We start from the raw sequence: 17025 nt of genomic DNA on the forward strand, positions 1-17025 counted from the left end.
CTTATGTAAAAGAAGGTGGCTGCGCTGGGTGCTCTCTAAGGTTCTCCCAGCTCCCACATTCTGGGCTCTTTCCTTTCTCTCCTCCTTGGGGACCAGGGCCTTGCTTGTGAAGTGCAAGATAAACAGATGCACGCTGAGGACATTAGTGATAGAAGCTGAGTATTCTCCCAGGGCCCTTTGGAAGATAATGACTTCCCCAAAGGAATCAGCCTGGAAGCCCAACCCCCAGGGGTAGAGGGTGTTCCTCTGTTTTCACTCAGAATCCCCACCCCACCCAACGCAGGGTTAGACTGCTCCTTTTCTCAGCATCTCTCCTGTTCTCAGCCCAACCAAGGAGAATCACCGCAAGCTATCCTCAGATGAAATGTACCTGGTGGATTCTGGGGGACAATACTGGTACGTAGCTTCTACCCAACCCTGGCCCAACTGTCTCAGCCCAAACACCCTGGGCCAGCCAAGAACTGGCCAAAGCTGTCCCTTCCTGGGCATAGATTCTTCATCTGAGAAAGAAGAGGCCTGCATTGATTGAGCCTGAGCATCCTTCCCACTTTTACACTTGGGAGCAGGGGGATCTCTGCACAGTGGGAAACACACAGAGACCAAAACAGTGGGGCTGCCCATGCAACACCTCAGTGAGAATCAGGAAAAGACTCCCCTTGCTCAAATAAAATGTTTATAAGCCTGCATATTATTACACAGTCTGAACAGCCATGCTTAACAGCCCTGCCCAGCTGTACAAACACTACACCCATATTCTCACTCACTCAGGCACACACTGGACATGGCCCATACTCTATCAGCACCATGCATCCTCCTCAGCCCCCTTCCCACTGCCACTGTATGGGTGAGGTGATCATATCAGGTTGGGGGTGGCGCAGGACCAGACCTCCAAAAGCAATAAGCAGGTAAGAGAAGCAATGTCAGAGGACACCCAGAGCACAGTTGAGACAGGGTACACCCATTAGCATAGGTAGGTGTCTCTGAGTATATATGTGTGCATGTTCTTCTAAGTGCATGCACAACCATGTGTAAGGCACTCTCCTATGTAAGAGGGTACTCTCCCCCTGCACCAGGACTCCACAATGCCTGTGTCCACCTGTGTGCTCTCATTGAAATTAGTACAGAACCATGAAGTGAATGGCATCCCTTTAGATGTGTTACCCTTATACAGTGCGCAACATGAATACCCAGATATGATGGCCATGCAAAATAGGCTAACCCAATTCCTTCCAAATATGTGACCAATCATTCACTCAGGAACTGAGCTGAGAATTGCTGGAATATTTTCTCTTCTCATCCAGGAAGCAAGTGGACTGTGGGGAGCTTGGAGTTGGGGAAAGGAAAGGGTGTCGGAGCTGATGGAGGAGTAAGGAGTAGTTTCAAACAGTTTGCCATCCTCTATCCTGTGGAAATGGCGAATGCGCTAATGACAAAGGCATTCTGCATGTTCCAAGTACACCTCTGGAAGCCAGTGCAGCAGGCACTCAGCCTGGCAGCCTTTCCTAGTTTCAACTGTGTCTCTGTGTGTACTGGAGACAGCCAATGTGCAAAGGGGAAGTGAATTTGTGGGGCGTTGTTGGATTGGGGCACACTCAGAGCAGGGTGAGGCTGGTGAAATGGTCACCTCACTTCCTCTTCTCTCCTTCTAAAAAAGCCTACCACGTCCTGTGACCTGCTCCCAAGGAGGGATCCCCAGGGCCCTGGGACCATTTATCTTCCCCCTCCCCTCCCTGAGGTAGGGAGGTTACCACACGGGCCATCCTAGGGGAACAGTTGCAGCTGGTGGTTGGGAGTCAGGTTTTGGCTTCTGGCTTCAGTTTATTGGGACTCTGAACAAATTTCTTCATCAAATCCATGTTTACAATGGAGAGAACTGTGGAGAGTGAGTGCTTGCTGCAGGCCTGGTTTTACTGAGGCTCAGAAAGGGAGACGGCCTCCTGGCCTCAATTGCCTCATCTGTGAAATGGGGATAATGAGGTCTGCTCTACCACCCTTCCCAGGGAGCTGCCCAAAATGTTATATAGATGGTAAATAATTATCTCTATGTGTGAGTGTTATTATTTCTCTGGACCTCAGTTTCCCCAGCTGTAAAAATGGGACAATCCCTCCTACCTCTCAGAAAGCCTGGAACAAGCCTTGCTTTTAGAGCCAGCCTGACCCAAACAAACCCAGGCTTGCAAACAGCCAAAATGGTAGGGGGCGTGAAGGTGGATACGCTTGTGGGGAATCAGGATTGCCTGACAACATAATGATTTGAACTTGATAGCTTTGCAGAGCTTCTTCACACATAGATGCTGAAGATGGGCTTTTGATGATGGCAGCCGTTTTCTTCCTTTCACTCCCCTCCCCACCGCCATTCCATCCCTGCTGCTCAAACCCCAGTGAAAAGCACACAGGAAACACATCACCATGATCCCTACCCCCAGGTATTCAGCAGAGCTGCATATGTTGATTTTCCTTTTCCACAGGGATGGAACCACAGATATCACCAGAACAGTCCACTGGGGCACCCCCTCTGCTTTCCAAAAGGTAAGCATTGGACCCAGATTTCCCCTACCTACCCTCATTCAAGGGACACCCAAGAAATCACTCCACTAAGAGCCCTTTAATTTTACAGAAGCTAAAACTGAGGCCCTAAGAGGTTAAATAGTTTGCCCATGGTCACACAGTAAGTTAGTATCAGAAAACCCAGTCCTTCTAGCTACTTCTCCAGAGATGTTTCCGGCTACCAACAGAACTCAACAATCTTACCACCTGTGTGCTCTCGTTGAAATTAGTACAGAACCATGAAGTGAATGGCATCCCTTTAGATGTGCCCAAGTTTATCATCATCCCATTTCAGTAAATCAATGAATACTTTTTGGTGCTATCTGTGTGCCTAGCTCCATGCTCAACAGAAAGGAGGGAAAAAGGCATTCCAAGAGGAGAAATGGCACAAGCAAAGTCTCAGAAGTGGAAAGGAGCTGGAAGTTTTCAGGAAGCAGTGAGGGCTGGTCCACCTAGTATAGAGGCTGAGACCTCATCTATGTGCACTAGTCTGCAGCTCAGACATTATGCTGAAAACAGAAAAAACAACAACACTGGTCCGGCCTCCAGGAGCTCATAGTTTAGCGGGTTGAGTTTGCTGCCCCAGATTGTTGTGCCTGAGATGACAAGCCTGTACATGTGTGTTGGGGCTGGGAGGGTGAAGGGGACTCACCACATCACCACAGGGAAGGGGTTTCTGTCAGCCCACCTTCCTTCCTCTTTCCACAAGTTAACAGCCCCATCCAAGCAAGGCTGACCTGCCAGATTATCAGATCCCAACCTAAATTTAATGCCTTAAGAAAAAAAAGGATGGTCATAATATTGGTAATAAGGGCACTGACCTCAATTTGAGCATTTACTCTGTTTGGAGCACCTTAGCTGCATGAGTCTACCTACTCCTCCCAGCAACATTATGAGCTGGTACTGGGATTGTCACATTAGAGACGAGAAAAGTGAGGTGCAGAGACATTAAAGTTGCTTGCTCAAGGTCTCAGAGTTTTTAGGTGACCAAGTCAGGATTCCAGCCCAGGGAATTTTTCTCCCAAGCTCCTGCTGTCACAGCCTTAGCTCACCACCATCTACAAGCATCACTGTGAGCCAGCCAAAGAGAAGTACATGGACTAAGCCCCAGCTTTGGACAGGTCCCCCTCAGCCTCCTCTGGCCTTCTTCTAGAACCTGGGTGACCACACATGAGCATACACCTCCCCCCAGTATCCCTCACAGACCAGGGCCCACACACCTGTGTATACACAAGCCAAGCAGCTGGAAATGCCCAGGCTACCCCTCTTGTGTACCACATTACTTCTCCCTCTCCCCATCAGGAGGCATATACCCGTGTGTTGATAGGAAATATCGATCTGTCCAGACTTGTCTTTCCTGCTGCTACATCAGGTAGGTTTCGGAGACCAGGCTGGACCCACAGCATCATCCCATACATTGTATATATAGGAAAATCCAGACCAGAGAGAGAAAGTGATTTGCCCAAGGTTACACAGAGGGCTAGTAGGCGAGCCAGGCCTTGAACCCAGGCTTCCTGACTCCTAATCTAAGGGTAGCTCAGAGGTGGGGGAAGTTATTGTGGGCTGTGGCAGTAATGGGAGGATTCCTGAAGGTAGGTGTCTTGACAGATGGGGAGAAATTGTATTAGAGTTGTCAGTCTGGGTGATGGGTACAATGTAAGGTGTGCTGGAGACAGTGCACTCTCAGAAATCCCTCTTCATAGGCACAATCCTGGTGGTTGGCTCTGAAACGAGAGATCAAGAAGGAGCAAGGCAACTAGTCTGGGGTCCAGCCAACTGATTGGGGCCATCTCTCTTCCAGGACTAGCAATGGAAGCCTTTGCCCGCAGAGCCCTGTGGGATGTTGGACTCAATTATGGTCATGGGACAGGCCATGGCATTGGCAACTTCCTGAGTGTGCATGAGTGTAGGTATCTCCTCAACACTCCCCCGGGATCCCCTCTCTTCTGAAGGTGGCAGAGCCTTTCACAGTTATGGAAATGACCGAGACCCTCAGAGATGCAGTGACCCACCCAAGATTACCCAACTGGTGGGAGGTGATGCTCTGTGAGGTAAGTGAGAAATGCTGGCATCTGGCCACTCCTGCTGCCTGCCTGGCAACTGGGAGGGCCTCAGAGAGAGGAGCAGGGTCAATGCCTGCTGGCTGATTGGCGTAGACCCTGCAGAAATAAAAGCCAGAGCCAATCTGGTCTGTACCAGCCCCAGGTGGACAATGATGTGGCGGACAAGTGCTGCTAGAGATGCCCGGGGACCCCCACTTACCTGCTATTCCCCTGAGCCTGCCAGTTTCCAAGCCAGTAAGTATAGGAAAGCTGATATTGTGCCTACATCTCCCTTTCCAGGGCCAGTAGGATTCCAGTCCAGCAGCATTACCATGGGCAAGGGCATGTTCACTTCCATCGGTATGACTCTCGGGCTCCTCCACCCCTCCCTACCCCAAGACGAGCCCAGGATTGCAGTCTATGAAACATGACAGGCATAGGCACACCCAGGCTCCACTGCTGCTTTCCCTCACCTCTCCACTCCCAGCCCTAAATGGATTATTATCCCACCCTAACCCCAGGCCACCTGCAGCCCATACCCTCATTTTGCCCTTGGGAGTTTGTTCCCAGCTGTACATCCAAGCTCTAAAGTCTCCAATCAAATGCTGGGGTAACAGGACAGTGGCACACAAGGAGATGGGAGTACCTCCAGGACCCAAGTGAACCCTGAAATCTTTCCCGCTGGGCTGCAAGGAAGGGTGAGGGAATTGAAGCCTGGCTGGTTGCCTCTGGGTTATCAATGAGCATCTAACAAGTGGTGAGTCTGTCCCAGCCACCAGCCAAGGGCAGCTAAGCAGTTGTACCCTGTAGCCACTACTCAATTGATACAGGAAGCCCAGGTTCAAGTCCCCCCACCCTGCTTAATGCAACCAGCAACTCTGTGCCTCCCAGAACCTGGTTACTATCACGACAAAGAATTTGGGATCCGTCTTGAAGATGTGGCCGTCGTGGTAGAAGCAAAGACCAAGGTAAAGTGCCACCAAGATGGGCTAGAGGTTTGGACAGCATGGCAGTGACTTTGGGCTGTGTGTGGGTGGGAGGAGGGTAAAAGGTCAAAGGAGAATGTGTGGACAAGAGTTTATTTGGAGTCTTCCTTAGCTCCAGAAAAATTCCATAAATCAGATTTTCTCAAAACTGTTTGCACATTAGAATATTAGAATCATCTGGAGATCTTTTCTTTTTTTTAATGCTAATACCCGGGTCCCACTCCAGACCAAATGAGTCAATATTCCTGCCCTAAATCATTGGTTTTCAGAGTACATAATCACCACCAGGGGAGCTTGTTAGAAGTAAAGATTCCATATAATAGCAACCAACAAGATAAAATACCTATATACAAACTTTAAAAGACGTACATGGAGAAAACATGTACTGAAGGACTTAAAAAAGAGCTAAGTAAATGGTTTTCTCTGAAAAGAAACCTCAAAATTATGATGTCATTTCTCCCTAAGTTAATCTATAAATTCAATTTCAACAGTGCTAACTGGATGCTTTTGTAACTTCACAAAATGCTAATAAAGTTTATTTGTAAAACTAAACATGTAAAGATAGCTACAGAGCTAGGAAAATTCCAGGAAAAAAAAGAGCAATAAGGGAAACTAGCCCTCTCAGATATTAGTGCATGCTATGAAGCTACCATAACTAAAATAGTGTGACATTGGAAATGGGAGAGACAGAAGTAACAATGGAACAGAAGAGGTAGTCCAGAAATAGACCCTCTAAAATCCATAAATAAAATGGGAATTTAGTTTATAATAAAGCTAGCATTTCAAAACAGTAAAGAAGAGAGAGATTGTTTAATAAATGGGAGAACAAATGGCTAATCATTTGGGGGTGGAGATTAAACTGAAGAACTTCACTATTACACCAAAATAAAATCCCAAATGGATCAAGGTTTAAATGTGAAGCCATAAAAGATCTAGAAGAAAACCTATGTGAATTCATTTATAATCTTAGGGTGGAAAAGGACCTTTCTATGCAAGACCCAGAAGCCATGAAGAAAAAGATTGATAATTCTGACTAAAATCTTTTTAGAAGACTATATGGAAACAATACCATGAATAGTCAAAAGACGTATGACAAGTACAGCACATATGTCAAAGAAAGGATGAACGTCCTTTTTACCACGAGCTTTTACAAATCAATAAGATAAAAAATAGGGAAAACAGAAAAAAACAGACAAAGGACATGAAGAGGCAACTCAATAAGATCAACACAGATAGATGGTCCATAAACATGAAAAGATTCAATTCATAAAGAAATACAAATCAAAACAACAATTCAGAAAGAAATACAAATCAAAACAACAATTCAGAAAGAAATACAAATCAAAACAACAATAGAATACCATGGCCCACCTATCCGATTGGCAAAAATGAGAGACTTTGGTGATACCCAGTGCTGGTGAGTTTGTGGGGAAACAGGCACTCCCAAATACTGCTGGGAGAAGTGCAAATTGGTACAACCTTAGTGGAGGGCAGTTTGACAATATTGAAATTCCTATTAAAAATGCCTGTACTTTTTGTTTCATCTTTCCCTCTGCCAGATATATGCCTTCTGGATATAGTCCCAAAAGGTCACCAAGATATTTATACACAATGATGTTCATTATAACATTCATAGTAATAGTTTAAAAAGTGGAAACAGCATAATATCCATCACTAGTTAAATAAATCATCATCCGCATACTATGGACCCTTGTGCAGCCTTAAAAAGAATGAGTGCATTTCCCTGTGCTAATATGGAGTGCTTTCCTAGGTCACTATTGAGGTGGGGAAAGGGAGAGAATGTGCAGAAAAGTGTATGATAGGATCCATTTTGCATGAATTTTTATAATATATGCATATACAATATATACTGTATATGCCTAAAATTTTTTCAGGAAGGAATGTGGGCAGGGAAGAGACTTTCAATTTTTATTGGGTATATTTTTGTAGTTTGAATTTCCTAAGCACACACATGCAAGAGCTCTCTGGGATATGAGAATTGTGGGCTATTTTTTCTTCTTTGTACTTATCTCTATAGATAGATCCATCGATAGATATGTAGTTAGAAATAGATAGATAGATGATAGATAGATAGATAGATAGATAGATAGATAGATAGATAGATAGATAGATAGATAGATAGACAAATAGATAGATATAAAAGCCTAATACTTATCTGAAAGTTATTTAAATGTAGGTTCCCTGCCCTGCCCTAGAGATTCTCACTCCAGTGGTCTGCGTGTTGGGCCCTAGAATCTACACATTTAACAAGCTCCCTACTATGTGCTGTGTGAATGCCCACACTTGGAGAAATACAGACCCAAGCCTAAACTTAGGAATCAGGAGGGAAGCACCAAATACAGGGTGCTAAGTGATAGAAAGGGGGGTGGCCAAGGGCATTGTGTTGGGTTTGAAAAGGGTCAGTTCCCTGTGCCCATGGCTTCTGGATGGAGTGTTGTAGCCTTTCCTTCAGCCTAGCTCCTCCTCGCTCACTTCCTGCTTTCCCACCTACCCTGTGGCTTCCCAGTACCCAGGGACCTACCTGACCTTTGATGTGGTGTCCTTGGTGCCCTATGACCGGAACCTCATTGATGTCAGCCTGCTGTCCCCAGAGCAGGTGAGTGCCCCTCAGCACTGTCTAGCCTGCAGCCTCCGAACCACTGCCTGCCTTCTCTTCCACCCTGGGCCTCTCTTTTTCCTCTGCTCCCCCTACCCCAAGACCCTCTGCCCCTTCCCTTCAGCTGGAAGGGTTCACACTGGTGGCACCTGTAGGCACACACTGGGGTATTCCTCTCCTGCTCATCAGAGATCCCGGAGCTTCTAGAAATCCCATCAGACCAGCGTGCCCAACCCCAGGTAGTAAACTCTTGGGGAGTCTGAGACTGGGTCTCTGGACTCCACCATCAATCCCTTCCCCTCTCTGGGCCACAGGCCCCTCTTCTGTAAAATGGTACAATAATGCCTGCCCTACTCACTCTCCTTCCTGGGCCTGAAACCCACTCCCCACCCCCATTCCATGAAAGTGATTATGACATTAAACAGCTACGGTGGCACACTGCCTCTGAAAAGCCCTGGAGAATGCCTGTTGCTTGATGATGGCTGGGAACTTACGGGGATCTATGAGATACCTATGGGTACCTGGGCCGAGGTGGGCAGCTGGAATACCACAGCAGGGGACTGGATGGCACTAAGACCTCACTTCTTGGCACCTCACCCCTCCTACCCTTTGTAGCTCCAGTACCTGAACCACTACTACCAGACCATCCGAGAGAAGGTGGGCCCTGAGCTGCAGCAGCGCCAGCTACTGGAGGAGTTCGAGTGGTTGCAGCAACAAACAGAGCCCCTGTCCTCCAGGGCCCCATGCACCACCTCCTTGGCCTCTGTGTTGGCAGTCTCTACCCTTGCCATCCTCAACTGGAATGTCTAGAGGCCCAGGCCTCCCCTGCTGACCTTCTCACTCAGCTCCTCTCACCCTGCAGCACCCATGCCCCAAGAGCTTCTGCTAGCCCGTTGCTTGGAAACCTTTGCCCTCAGCCTCCTTCTCCAGGACCAAGCCCCAAGGAAGCAGGGCTCCTTGGCCCTAGGCAGGCCCCCTCTGAGCTTGTACACCTCACTCTTGGTTCCTAACCCCCAGCCCCAGGATAGGAGAGCCAAGTAGTTCCTTTCCTCCTGTAAGCCCAGTAGGCCTAAACTGTAACCTGGCAGAACCTGTTGCTACTGCCCCCCCACACACACACACACAAGAAAAACAATATAGGGCAGTGTCTTACCCCCAGGGACTCCATGGCCCTGGGAGAGCCCCACCCTATCACCACCTGATGAATATAATCAGAGCTGTTCCCACCCACACTGGCTCCTGGCTCCTGACTCCTTGGTCTCCCCATGCCCTTGAGGCTGCCTCTAGCCTATCCCTGGCCCTGTAATGGACTCCTGGCTGCTGCCCATGGGCTGAAGGAAAAAGATTGCCTCCAGGTTCCCTGTTGTGCCTGTGGGGGGTGGGGGGGTGGAGGGTGGCTGGGCAGTCTGGTTGCATACTGCCACCCCAGATCAGGGAGGCCAGCCAGAGAAAGGGCACAAACACCAGCCCCCGCACCCAACACGTGAGCCCATTGCTTCTAAACCCTGTGTGGGCTCCATGCCAAATGACAAGATAGGGAGTTAATCCATATGAATTTGGCCATAGGGTAGGAGGGACTGCAGGGAGTCCTCTGAAATACGGCCCTACTTGAACTTGGAACAGCCTGAGCACTGATGCTGAATCACTGTCCCATATTTCATGACATGTGGGAGCCCTTTTAACTTTCCAAAGTGCAGCCACAGTGACAAGCCCTCCAGCATCATTGGATGACCATTAACCTGTGTGGCTAGTGTCTGGTTTCCCCATTTTACAGATAAGAAACCTGAGCTTCAGATGGGGTGGGAACTGCCCAAGGACACACAGTGTTTGGTTGGTATATGGTGGGACCACAATGGGCTGGCAGTCCAGCTCTTTTGCCCTTTGGTACATGCAGAATCCCTTAACCTACCTCCCAGCCCCCTCTTGGTTCACTGAGCCCGCTTTTGTTGGGGGAGGGGGAAGTTTTCTCCAGCCAACCCAGCCGTTAGCCACCTGGGCTCACATCCTGCTCGATGCTTAAAACAGCCTGGCAATGAAGACTGCCCCTGGGTTTTGCATTATGTCTGCTGTGTTGCTGGGGACTGCTGTTACCTGTGGCTTTTGTGGTAGGGGAGGAAGGGGAGAGGATGAGATGGGGGCAGGGATGTGAGGCTCCCAGAAGCTCAGTTGGGGAGCACATGTCCTTGAGAATGTGCCTGTGAGCACGCGTACATGTACGTGTGTGAGTGTTCCTGTATTCATATGCATGCCATGCCCGGCCAACCACCTCCTGTGTTAAAGGTCATGGAGCCTTGTGGAGGGGATGGGGGTGGGGGAGCCTCACACTGGGGGACTTGTCAAATGTGGTCCAGGGAAGTTGGGGCCACCTCCTTTGCTCAGAGGAGCACAGTTAGGAGTTGGAGACAACCAAGTCTCTGGGGCAGAGTGCTGGACAAAGGCACCAGGCAGAGGAGTCCCTCAGCCTGGGACCACCAGGCCTAGACTGCCAAGTGTAAGGGTGACCTGTGACAGTTATCACCACTGATGCTCACATCCAAAGGCCCCAGCTCTGAGCCATCCTCACAGTGAGCCTCTGTTGGCTGAGTCATTTGCTCCCTCACATGCTCACCCTACAAAGATAGCTACTAATAGTACAATTAAAGGCACCACCACCATTGTCATCATCATCACTACCATTTACTAAGTGTTTCATATGTACCAGACACTGTGCTTTACATGCATTCTTTTTCATTTTTATTTTATTTTATTGTGGTAAGAACACTAAATGTGAGATCTAGCCTTTTAACGTTTAAGTGTAATTATTGCATTTTCTCACTTAATCCCCACAATCTATAAAAAGGAACTTTTATTGTTCCCATTTTACAAGAGAGGCTCATAGAGATTAACCAACTCGCTCCAGGTCACTCATCAAGGAAATGAAAAAAGCAGGATTCAAACCAGTCAGATGACTCTAGAACTCACTCTCAGAAAAGGACAAGTGGTATGGCTTGCACCATTTTACAGATGAGGAAACTAAGGCTCAACCAGTATCACACTGCTGGTGAGGTAAGACTCAGATCCAACTGATATTCTCTAGACTATCCTGTTTCCCCAGGGTCTTCCTGCTCAAGCCTTTATCCTTGGGTTCTGACACTTGCTCCTATGGTTCTGGCAGGCTATGGGCAGCAAGAGGGCCCTGGATGCCTGAGCAAGACCCACTCACAGGCCTTTCAGCCCATGGTGGCTCACACGTTCCCCTTTCCTCCCTTTAGTGTAAGACCGAGGGCTCCACTTCATCTCCTCCCCATAAAGTAACTGCTGCTTCCAATCCACCATCTTGGGATTGACAACCCCTGCCTCCGGAAGCATTCCTGTAGGAGGGCCTTGGCGCTGCCAACCCCCCCCCCCCACACACACACACACACACACACTCCTCCCTTCCTGGGCCCCAGATGGCTAGAACACTGACTATCCTGCTTCAAGAGCTTCACTCTGGTTTGGGCAGGGAAACATCCAGGGCACATACAGAGGGGCTAACATATGCAGGGGCATTTGAGACATCATTATGAACTGAAGATAAATAAATGCCCCCTTGGGCTCTGGTCCTTTTTCTTGATGCTGGTGGATGAGCTTGCTAAACCCTTCCTTGCCTGCTGATTGCCACTGTGGAGTGAACCATGTGGAAAATCCCCTTTTCCTAAGAGTTAGGATTCTAGGGCTCTAGTCCAGGCTGTGTCAGCTATGTGCCCTTGGGCAAGTCCCTTAACCTCTCTGGTCTTCAGTTATCCTTCCTATAAACAACGTGTACCACCTGCCTCATGAGGTTACAGTGAGAGGCCCGGAAAATCCGGACATGACAGCACCCTATAAAACAGGAAGCCGTACAGGCAAGAGATGACAATGCTACTATTTGTTGGGCATGCATGACTTCAACCCTTGCCTTACCTTTAGAGGTAGGTAAGGAAAAGGTTTGGGATGCAAATTTTATATATAAATTGTCAAAACTAGATAGACTTTTGAGCAAGTATCTAATTTGTGTTTTTCCAGCTCTGCTCCCTAGAGCCCACGCTTCTTCAGAAATGCCACAAGCTGCCATGGAAAGCACTCAAGCCAAAAGCAGCCCATGTGGGCTTCCCATCAAATTTTATTAGAAGCAATTGCCGAGCCAGCTTCATGGGTCATCTACCTGTGCAGTAGATGTGCTCTGCTGTCACCACCTTGAATTTCTTAATAATTTTTGAACAAGGGGCCCCACATTTTCATTTTACACCAAGCCTCACAAATTCTATAGCCAGTCCTGACTAGCAGCTCCATGACCAAACAAACAAACAAAAAGGTGGATTCAATCCCTTCGGTGTATGATGAGGAAACATCAACAGCAGCCCAGAAATAGGAAGGGACTTGTCCAAGGTCGCATTGCCTGTTGGGGCCAGAGCTAGGACTGATTATGTGCTGGCTCCCCCCCAGTGTCCTGACTAAATCTCTGGTGTCCTGACTATGTGCTTGCTCCTCCCTCACTTTCAGTGGGTCCTTCTGTCACTCTCTTATTGCCTCTGATAAACAAACTTGGGCCCAAAGAGAGCTGTGTGAGGTCACACAGCTATGACAACTGTGGTGATGATGACATTGAGATACATTTCTTAATGCTTTCAATCCTTTTGGGAATAGGAAAGAGCATGGGTAAGATGAAAGATGCATACATACATACACAAAGAGTCTAAGTGGCTCATTTAAAAAATTATTATTAAGCCAGTCCTCTCATGTGCCAGCCAGCTGGCTCCAGGTCCTAATGAGCTGGGACCACAGAAGGGGCAAGGCTGGCTACTCTTCACCGAGATAAACCACGTCACCAGTGAATTTTACCAAGTCACTGGTCACTTCCTCAAATCAGTGATTGGGCATTCTTGGTTCAAAAGAAAAAAAATAGAAATATGAAAGATTTAATAGAAACTGTTTCCTCCCTCTCTATCCAGCCCTGCCCTCCAAGGCTGTCTCAGTTGGGAGTGGGAGGCGCTCTCCAACCCTGCCCAGCCAGCCCTTGCACTGAGGCCACCCATCTTCTCACTTCCTTGTTTCTTTGTGAAACAGGAACTGAGCGGGTAGTGTAAAATAGGTAGTTGAGAAAGCCTCAGTGGTCCATGGCAAGGCCATGAAGCTGAAAAGCTAATTTCCCTCCCAGCAGTCCCACATAAGTAGTTCTAGACCCTCTTGCATATCACACCTCCTGTGTTCTACAATAGCTTGGGCTGGGGGGACCCTGCCCTTGACAAGGTGGAGACACAAGGCCAGAGGGTCATGCAGCAGAGATTCAGATGGAGCCCAGATGAGATGTAGAAACAAGTGTCAAGGCAAAAGAAAAAACTCTGAGCGTAAACTGATGTAGTCACCTACCAGGTACCAAGCACTTTCCATGAACAGAGCACTAGGCTGAGACTGCTCTCGCTGTACAGGTCATCTGGGTAACCCTGGTTACTTACACACACACACACACACACACACACACACACACCATTCTTCCTCTCCAAGCAAGGCTCACATTATCACTGTTACTGTCTTCACTAGAGCTCATTGCCCAAGGTCACTTGCCCAAAGTCATATAGCCAGTAGGTGATGTATGACAATTTAATTCCAGTTGTACCTGACTCCATCTCTGCGAGGTCTTCTCCTGCTCTTCTTTTTCCCTAGAGCCCTCGACAATTATCCCCTAGACTGTTGAGCAACATTTGTCCTTGTAACCTTGGGACACAAGCCTAGGCAAAGCAGCCTAGTCCCTCCCAGTCTCCCATAGAAAGGGCCTCCAGCAAGTTTTCATCTTCATACCAAAACTTAGCCTCCTCTTCTGATGGTAACTGCCACAGCTACCTGAAGGTGTTTTTTTTTCGTTTGTTTTACTTTGTTTTTAAACCAAGAACTTATCACACTGAAGCCTATGTAACTTTACTAAACAATTGTCACCCCAAAAAACTTTAATCAAAAAAGGAACTTATCACAAATTCACAAATTCTCCCTCCCATCAGACCCTGCTACCAGGATCTCCCCAGTGTCCCCAGAGCTGCAGGCTCTGTGAGTACTCCCTGTGTGCATAAGGAATGGATGCTTCCCACCTGGATCCCTTGCTTGCCTCTCCAAGCAAACACCATTCTTTTGGTGTTTTTCATCCGCTTTTGCTTTTTTCATCCTCCTTGACTAAGATTATCACCATGGAGATGGAAGGAGAACTGACTCTGGGTGGTGAACACACAATGGGATTTATAGATGATGTAATACAGAATTGTACACCTGAAATCCATGTAACTTTACTAACAATTGTCACCCCAATAAACTTTAATTAAAAAAAATGATTATCACCATGAAATCTGCTAACAGGTCAGGCTATTAACTTCACCTTGGAAATGCCCAAGTATTTTCAAGAGACTATGTGGTCTCTGCTTGAACATTTCTGGAGACAGGATGATCACTGTTTACCAGGGTTGAGCTGGTACGATCTGAATATTAAAAATGTCTTCCTTGGAATTAATGCAAACCTTTTATTTATCTGTTCCCTACCATTCCTAGCAACCCAGAACACATCTGCCTCCCATACACGAAAGCTGTTTGAAGTCAACTTGCTTTCCCACCCAACCCTCTAGACCAAATACTACAGGTAGGTGACTACATCAGTTTACACTCAGAGTTTCCCGATTGACAAGAACTCTGCTATAAGTCATCACCACTTAATCAGCCCTAGCTATCCAGTTGTTGTGCTTATGATGTAACTTCCAGACACCCATCCCATCCTCTTCATTCCGCACTAGGCCTGCTTTAAGACAGCCCTGTGGCACCTAGTTTGGCACCTGACCAGTGTAGGGTACCAATTCTCTCACCTCTTCTCTCAGGAACTCTGCATCAGAGGCACTTGAGTCTAGTGGTTAATAGCTTGGGCTGTGGACCAAGACCAGACCTGTGTTTAAAACTCAGCTCCTACCACTTCCTAGTTGTGTCTTACACTGTTTGCTGAACCCCTATAAGCGTCACCTTGTTCTCTGGAAAATGGGGATAACAATGGTGCCTGCTTCATAGGATTCTTGTAAAGCCCACTGCCTGCCACATAGTGTTATTATTTTCAACTGGATGTGTTGGGGTGGGGGGCAGGGACAGGTGAGAATAAGGATCATTTGGGAAGTTTTTCCAAATATAGGTACCCCTCACTATCCAAACTCTCACTCTCTCAAATTAGCACTGTACCCATTCAGAGAGTAAGGGATGCTTTCATACATGTCAAGGTCCCTGTGAGCCCAATATCCCAACTATGATCTTAACACTAAATTAGGATCTCTTGGGGGGCTCACATGGGGATTTCTTTATATGAATGCAGCCTATGATGACCTTTGTGTCTTTGGCAGCCCTGTGTCCACCCTCTGAGGGTTCAGATGGATCTCACTTTCAGTAGAACACCCCCAACACACACACATACACGCACACAACCGCCATATTGCTGCTAAATCAAGGCTCTCCTGCCCCAGATTTATACTGGGCACGTCTTTGCAATAATAATCCCAATTTAAGCTACAGTTGGCCCTCTATATCCTCGGATGCTGAACCGGAAGATACGGGGGACCAGCTAAGGGACTTGAGCATCTGCAGATTTTGATATCTGCAGGGGAGGTGAGTCCTAGAACCAATCGCCCTCAGATAATAAGGGACAACTGTACTTAGCTCAGGGGGTTGTGGTGGGATTAATGTAGTGCTTGACAAAGAACAAGTACTGGGCAAATGTAGGCTTGCTGCCCACCTAGTTTGCAAGCTCCCAGGTGCAAGGGACCTTGACAGCTATTTATCACACATCTTTTCAAGGTGCCTAGCACAGGCTCTGCCCACAGTTAACTCCCAGGTTCTGTATGCCAGCCCATTATGAAGTTTGAGGTGGCTTTGTTCAGTGAACTACTGACCTGCATTACTTCTTTAGCTGAGGGCTCTGTGTATCTGGAATATAACCTATAAAATGCAAATGTTGCCCAGAGGGGAAACCCATTAAAAGCGTATTTAGGACCAATTAGCTAGCTGGAGCCTGACCTAATGGGACTCGGGCCAGGGCAATCTGCTAGGAGAGAAAAGTTGAGGGAAGGCCAAGTCGGGATGAGGGAGCCCTGGGCCCTCAGTACAAGGTCTGCTGACCAGAGGAAACAGATCTGAAAAGGAGACAGAAGAAGGGCGGGGCTGAAAACCTTCACTCACTTCTGTCCTGAAAGCTGTACTTCTCTAGGAGGTAACACACACACACACACACACACACACACACACACACACACACACACACTGCCTTTTCTCAGGCAGCCTGGTTAGGTGTCTGCCTTTGAAGGCTCTGCGGTTAGAGTGTGAGCTCCTCTCGATGCCTGGGCTGCGCAAACAGGAAGCGGTGCACATCCTGCGCGCAGGCCCAGGCGACACGGAAGGTTCTGTTAGTGGCTCCCTCCCTGCCCCAGCTGCCCCGAGGCCATGCAACCTTGTCCCTCATCCAGCACCCTAAGAGCCTACCCTCCTGGCCCTGATCACACCGCTGGGCACCAAAGGCCCGCTAGGTCCTCCACACCGCTGCCGGGCTCCTTCCCACGCAGTGCAGCCTCAGCAGTTTCCATGCTCAGTTTCCACGCGGCCTGTGAGAGACTTTCAGGCTGGAAAGAAAGCGCAGGCCCAGGTCCGCGAGGAAGCAAACTAGGGGCGCCCAGTTGGGGGCGCCGATCTTTTCAAGGTTCTGCCAGGCAGGCTGAGCCAATGAAGTGTGGTTTCAGCTTGGGAAAGAAGGACCTTGCCTTTCCTGAGTTTACTGATGGATGGATGGTTGGAGGGCGTCAGGCAGGCTGGGAGGTAGGAGGGA

General features: G+C 48.1%; 1 protein-coding gene across 3 annotated transcripts in view; it reads left to right on the forward strand.

Annotated features, from left to right (window-relative positions):
• XPNPEP2 (X-prolyl aminopeptidase 2) overlaps positions 1-9944 on the forward strand; it is a 32396-nt gene extending 22452 nt beyond the window's left edge. Inside the window, exons 14-21 of one of the 3 annotated variants that reach the window (XM_019716994.3) lie at positions 325-396; positions 2469-2529; positions 3850-3919; positions 4349-4453; positions 4890-4949; positions 5481-5557; positions 8103-8192; positions 8808-9944. In XM_019716994.3, coding sequence (XP_019572553.2) covers positions 325-396; positions 2469-2529; positions 3850-3919; positions 4349-4453; positions 4890-4949; positions 5481-5557; positions 8103-8192; positions 8808-9002 — 730 coding nt within the window. In that variant the 3' untranslated portion in view covers positions 9003-9944. Of the gene's footprint in view, positions 1-324; positions 397-2468; positions 2530-3849; positions 3920-4348; positions 4599-4889; positions 4950-5480; positions 5558-8102; positions 8193-8807 lie in introns of those variants that run through there. The other 2 variants (XM_019716995.3, XR_016019937.1) reach the window with 2 other exon arrangements.
• Positions 9945-17025: the final 7081 nt, after the last annotated feature.

This window comes from Rhinolophus sinicus, chromosome 18 (assembly GCF_057876585.1).
Source record: "Rhinolophus sinicus isolate RSI-liver-muscle chromosome 18, RSI-T2T, whole genome shotgun sequence".
Lineage (NCBI taxonomy): Eukaryota > Metazoa > Chordata > Mammalia > Chiroptera > Rhinolophidae > Rhinolophus > Rhinolophus sinicus.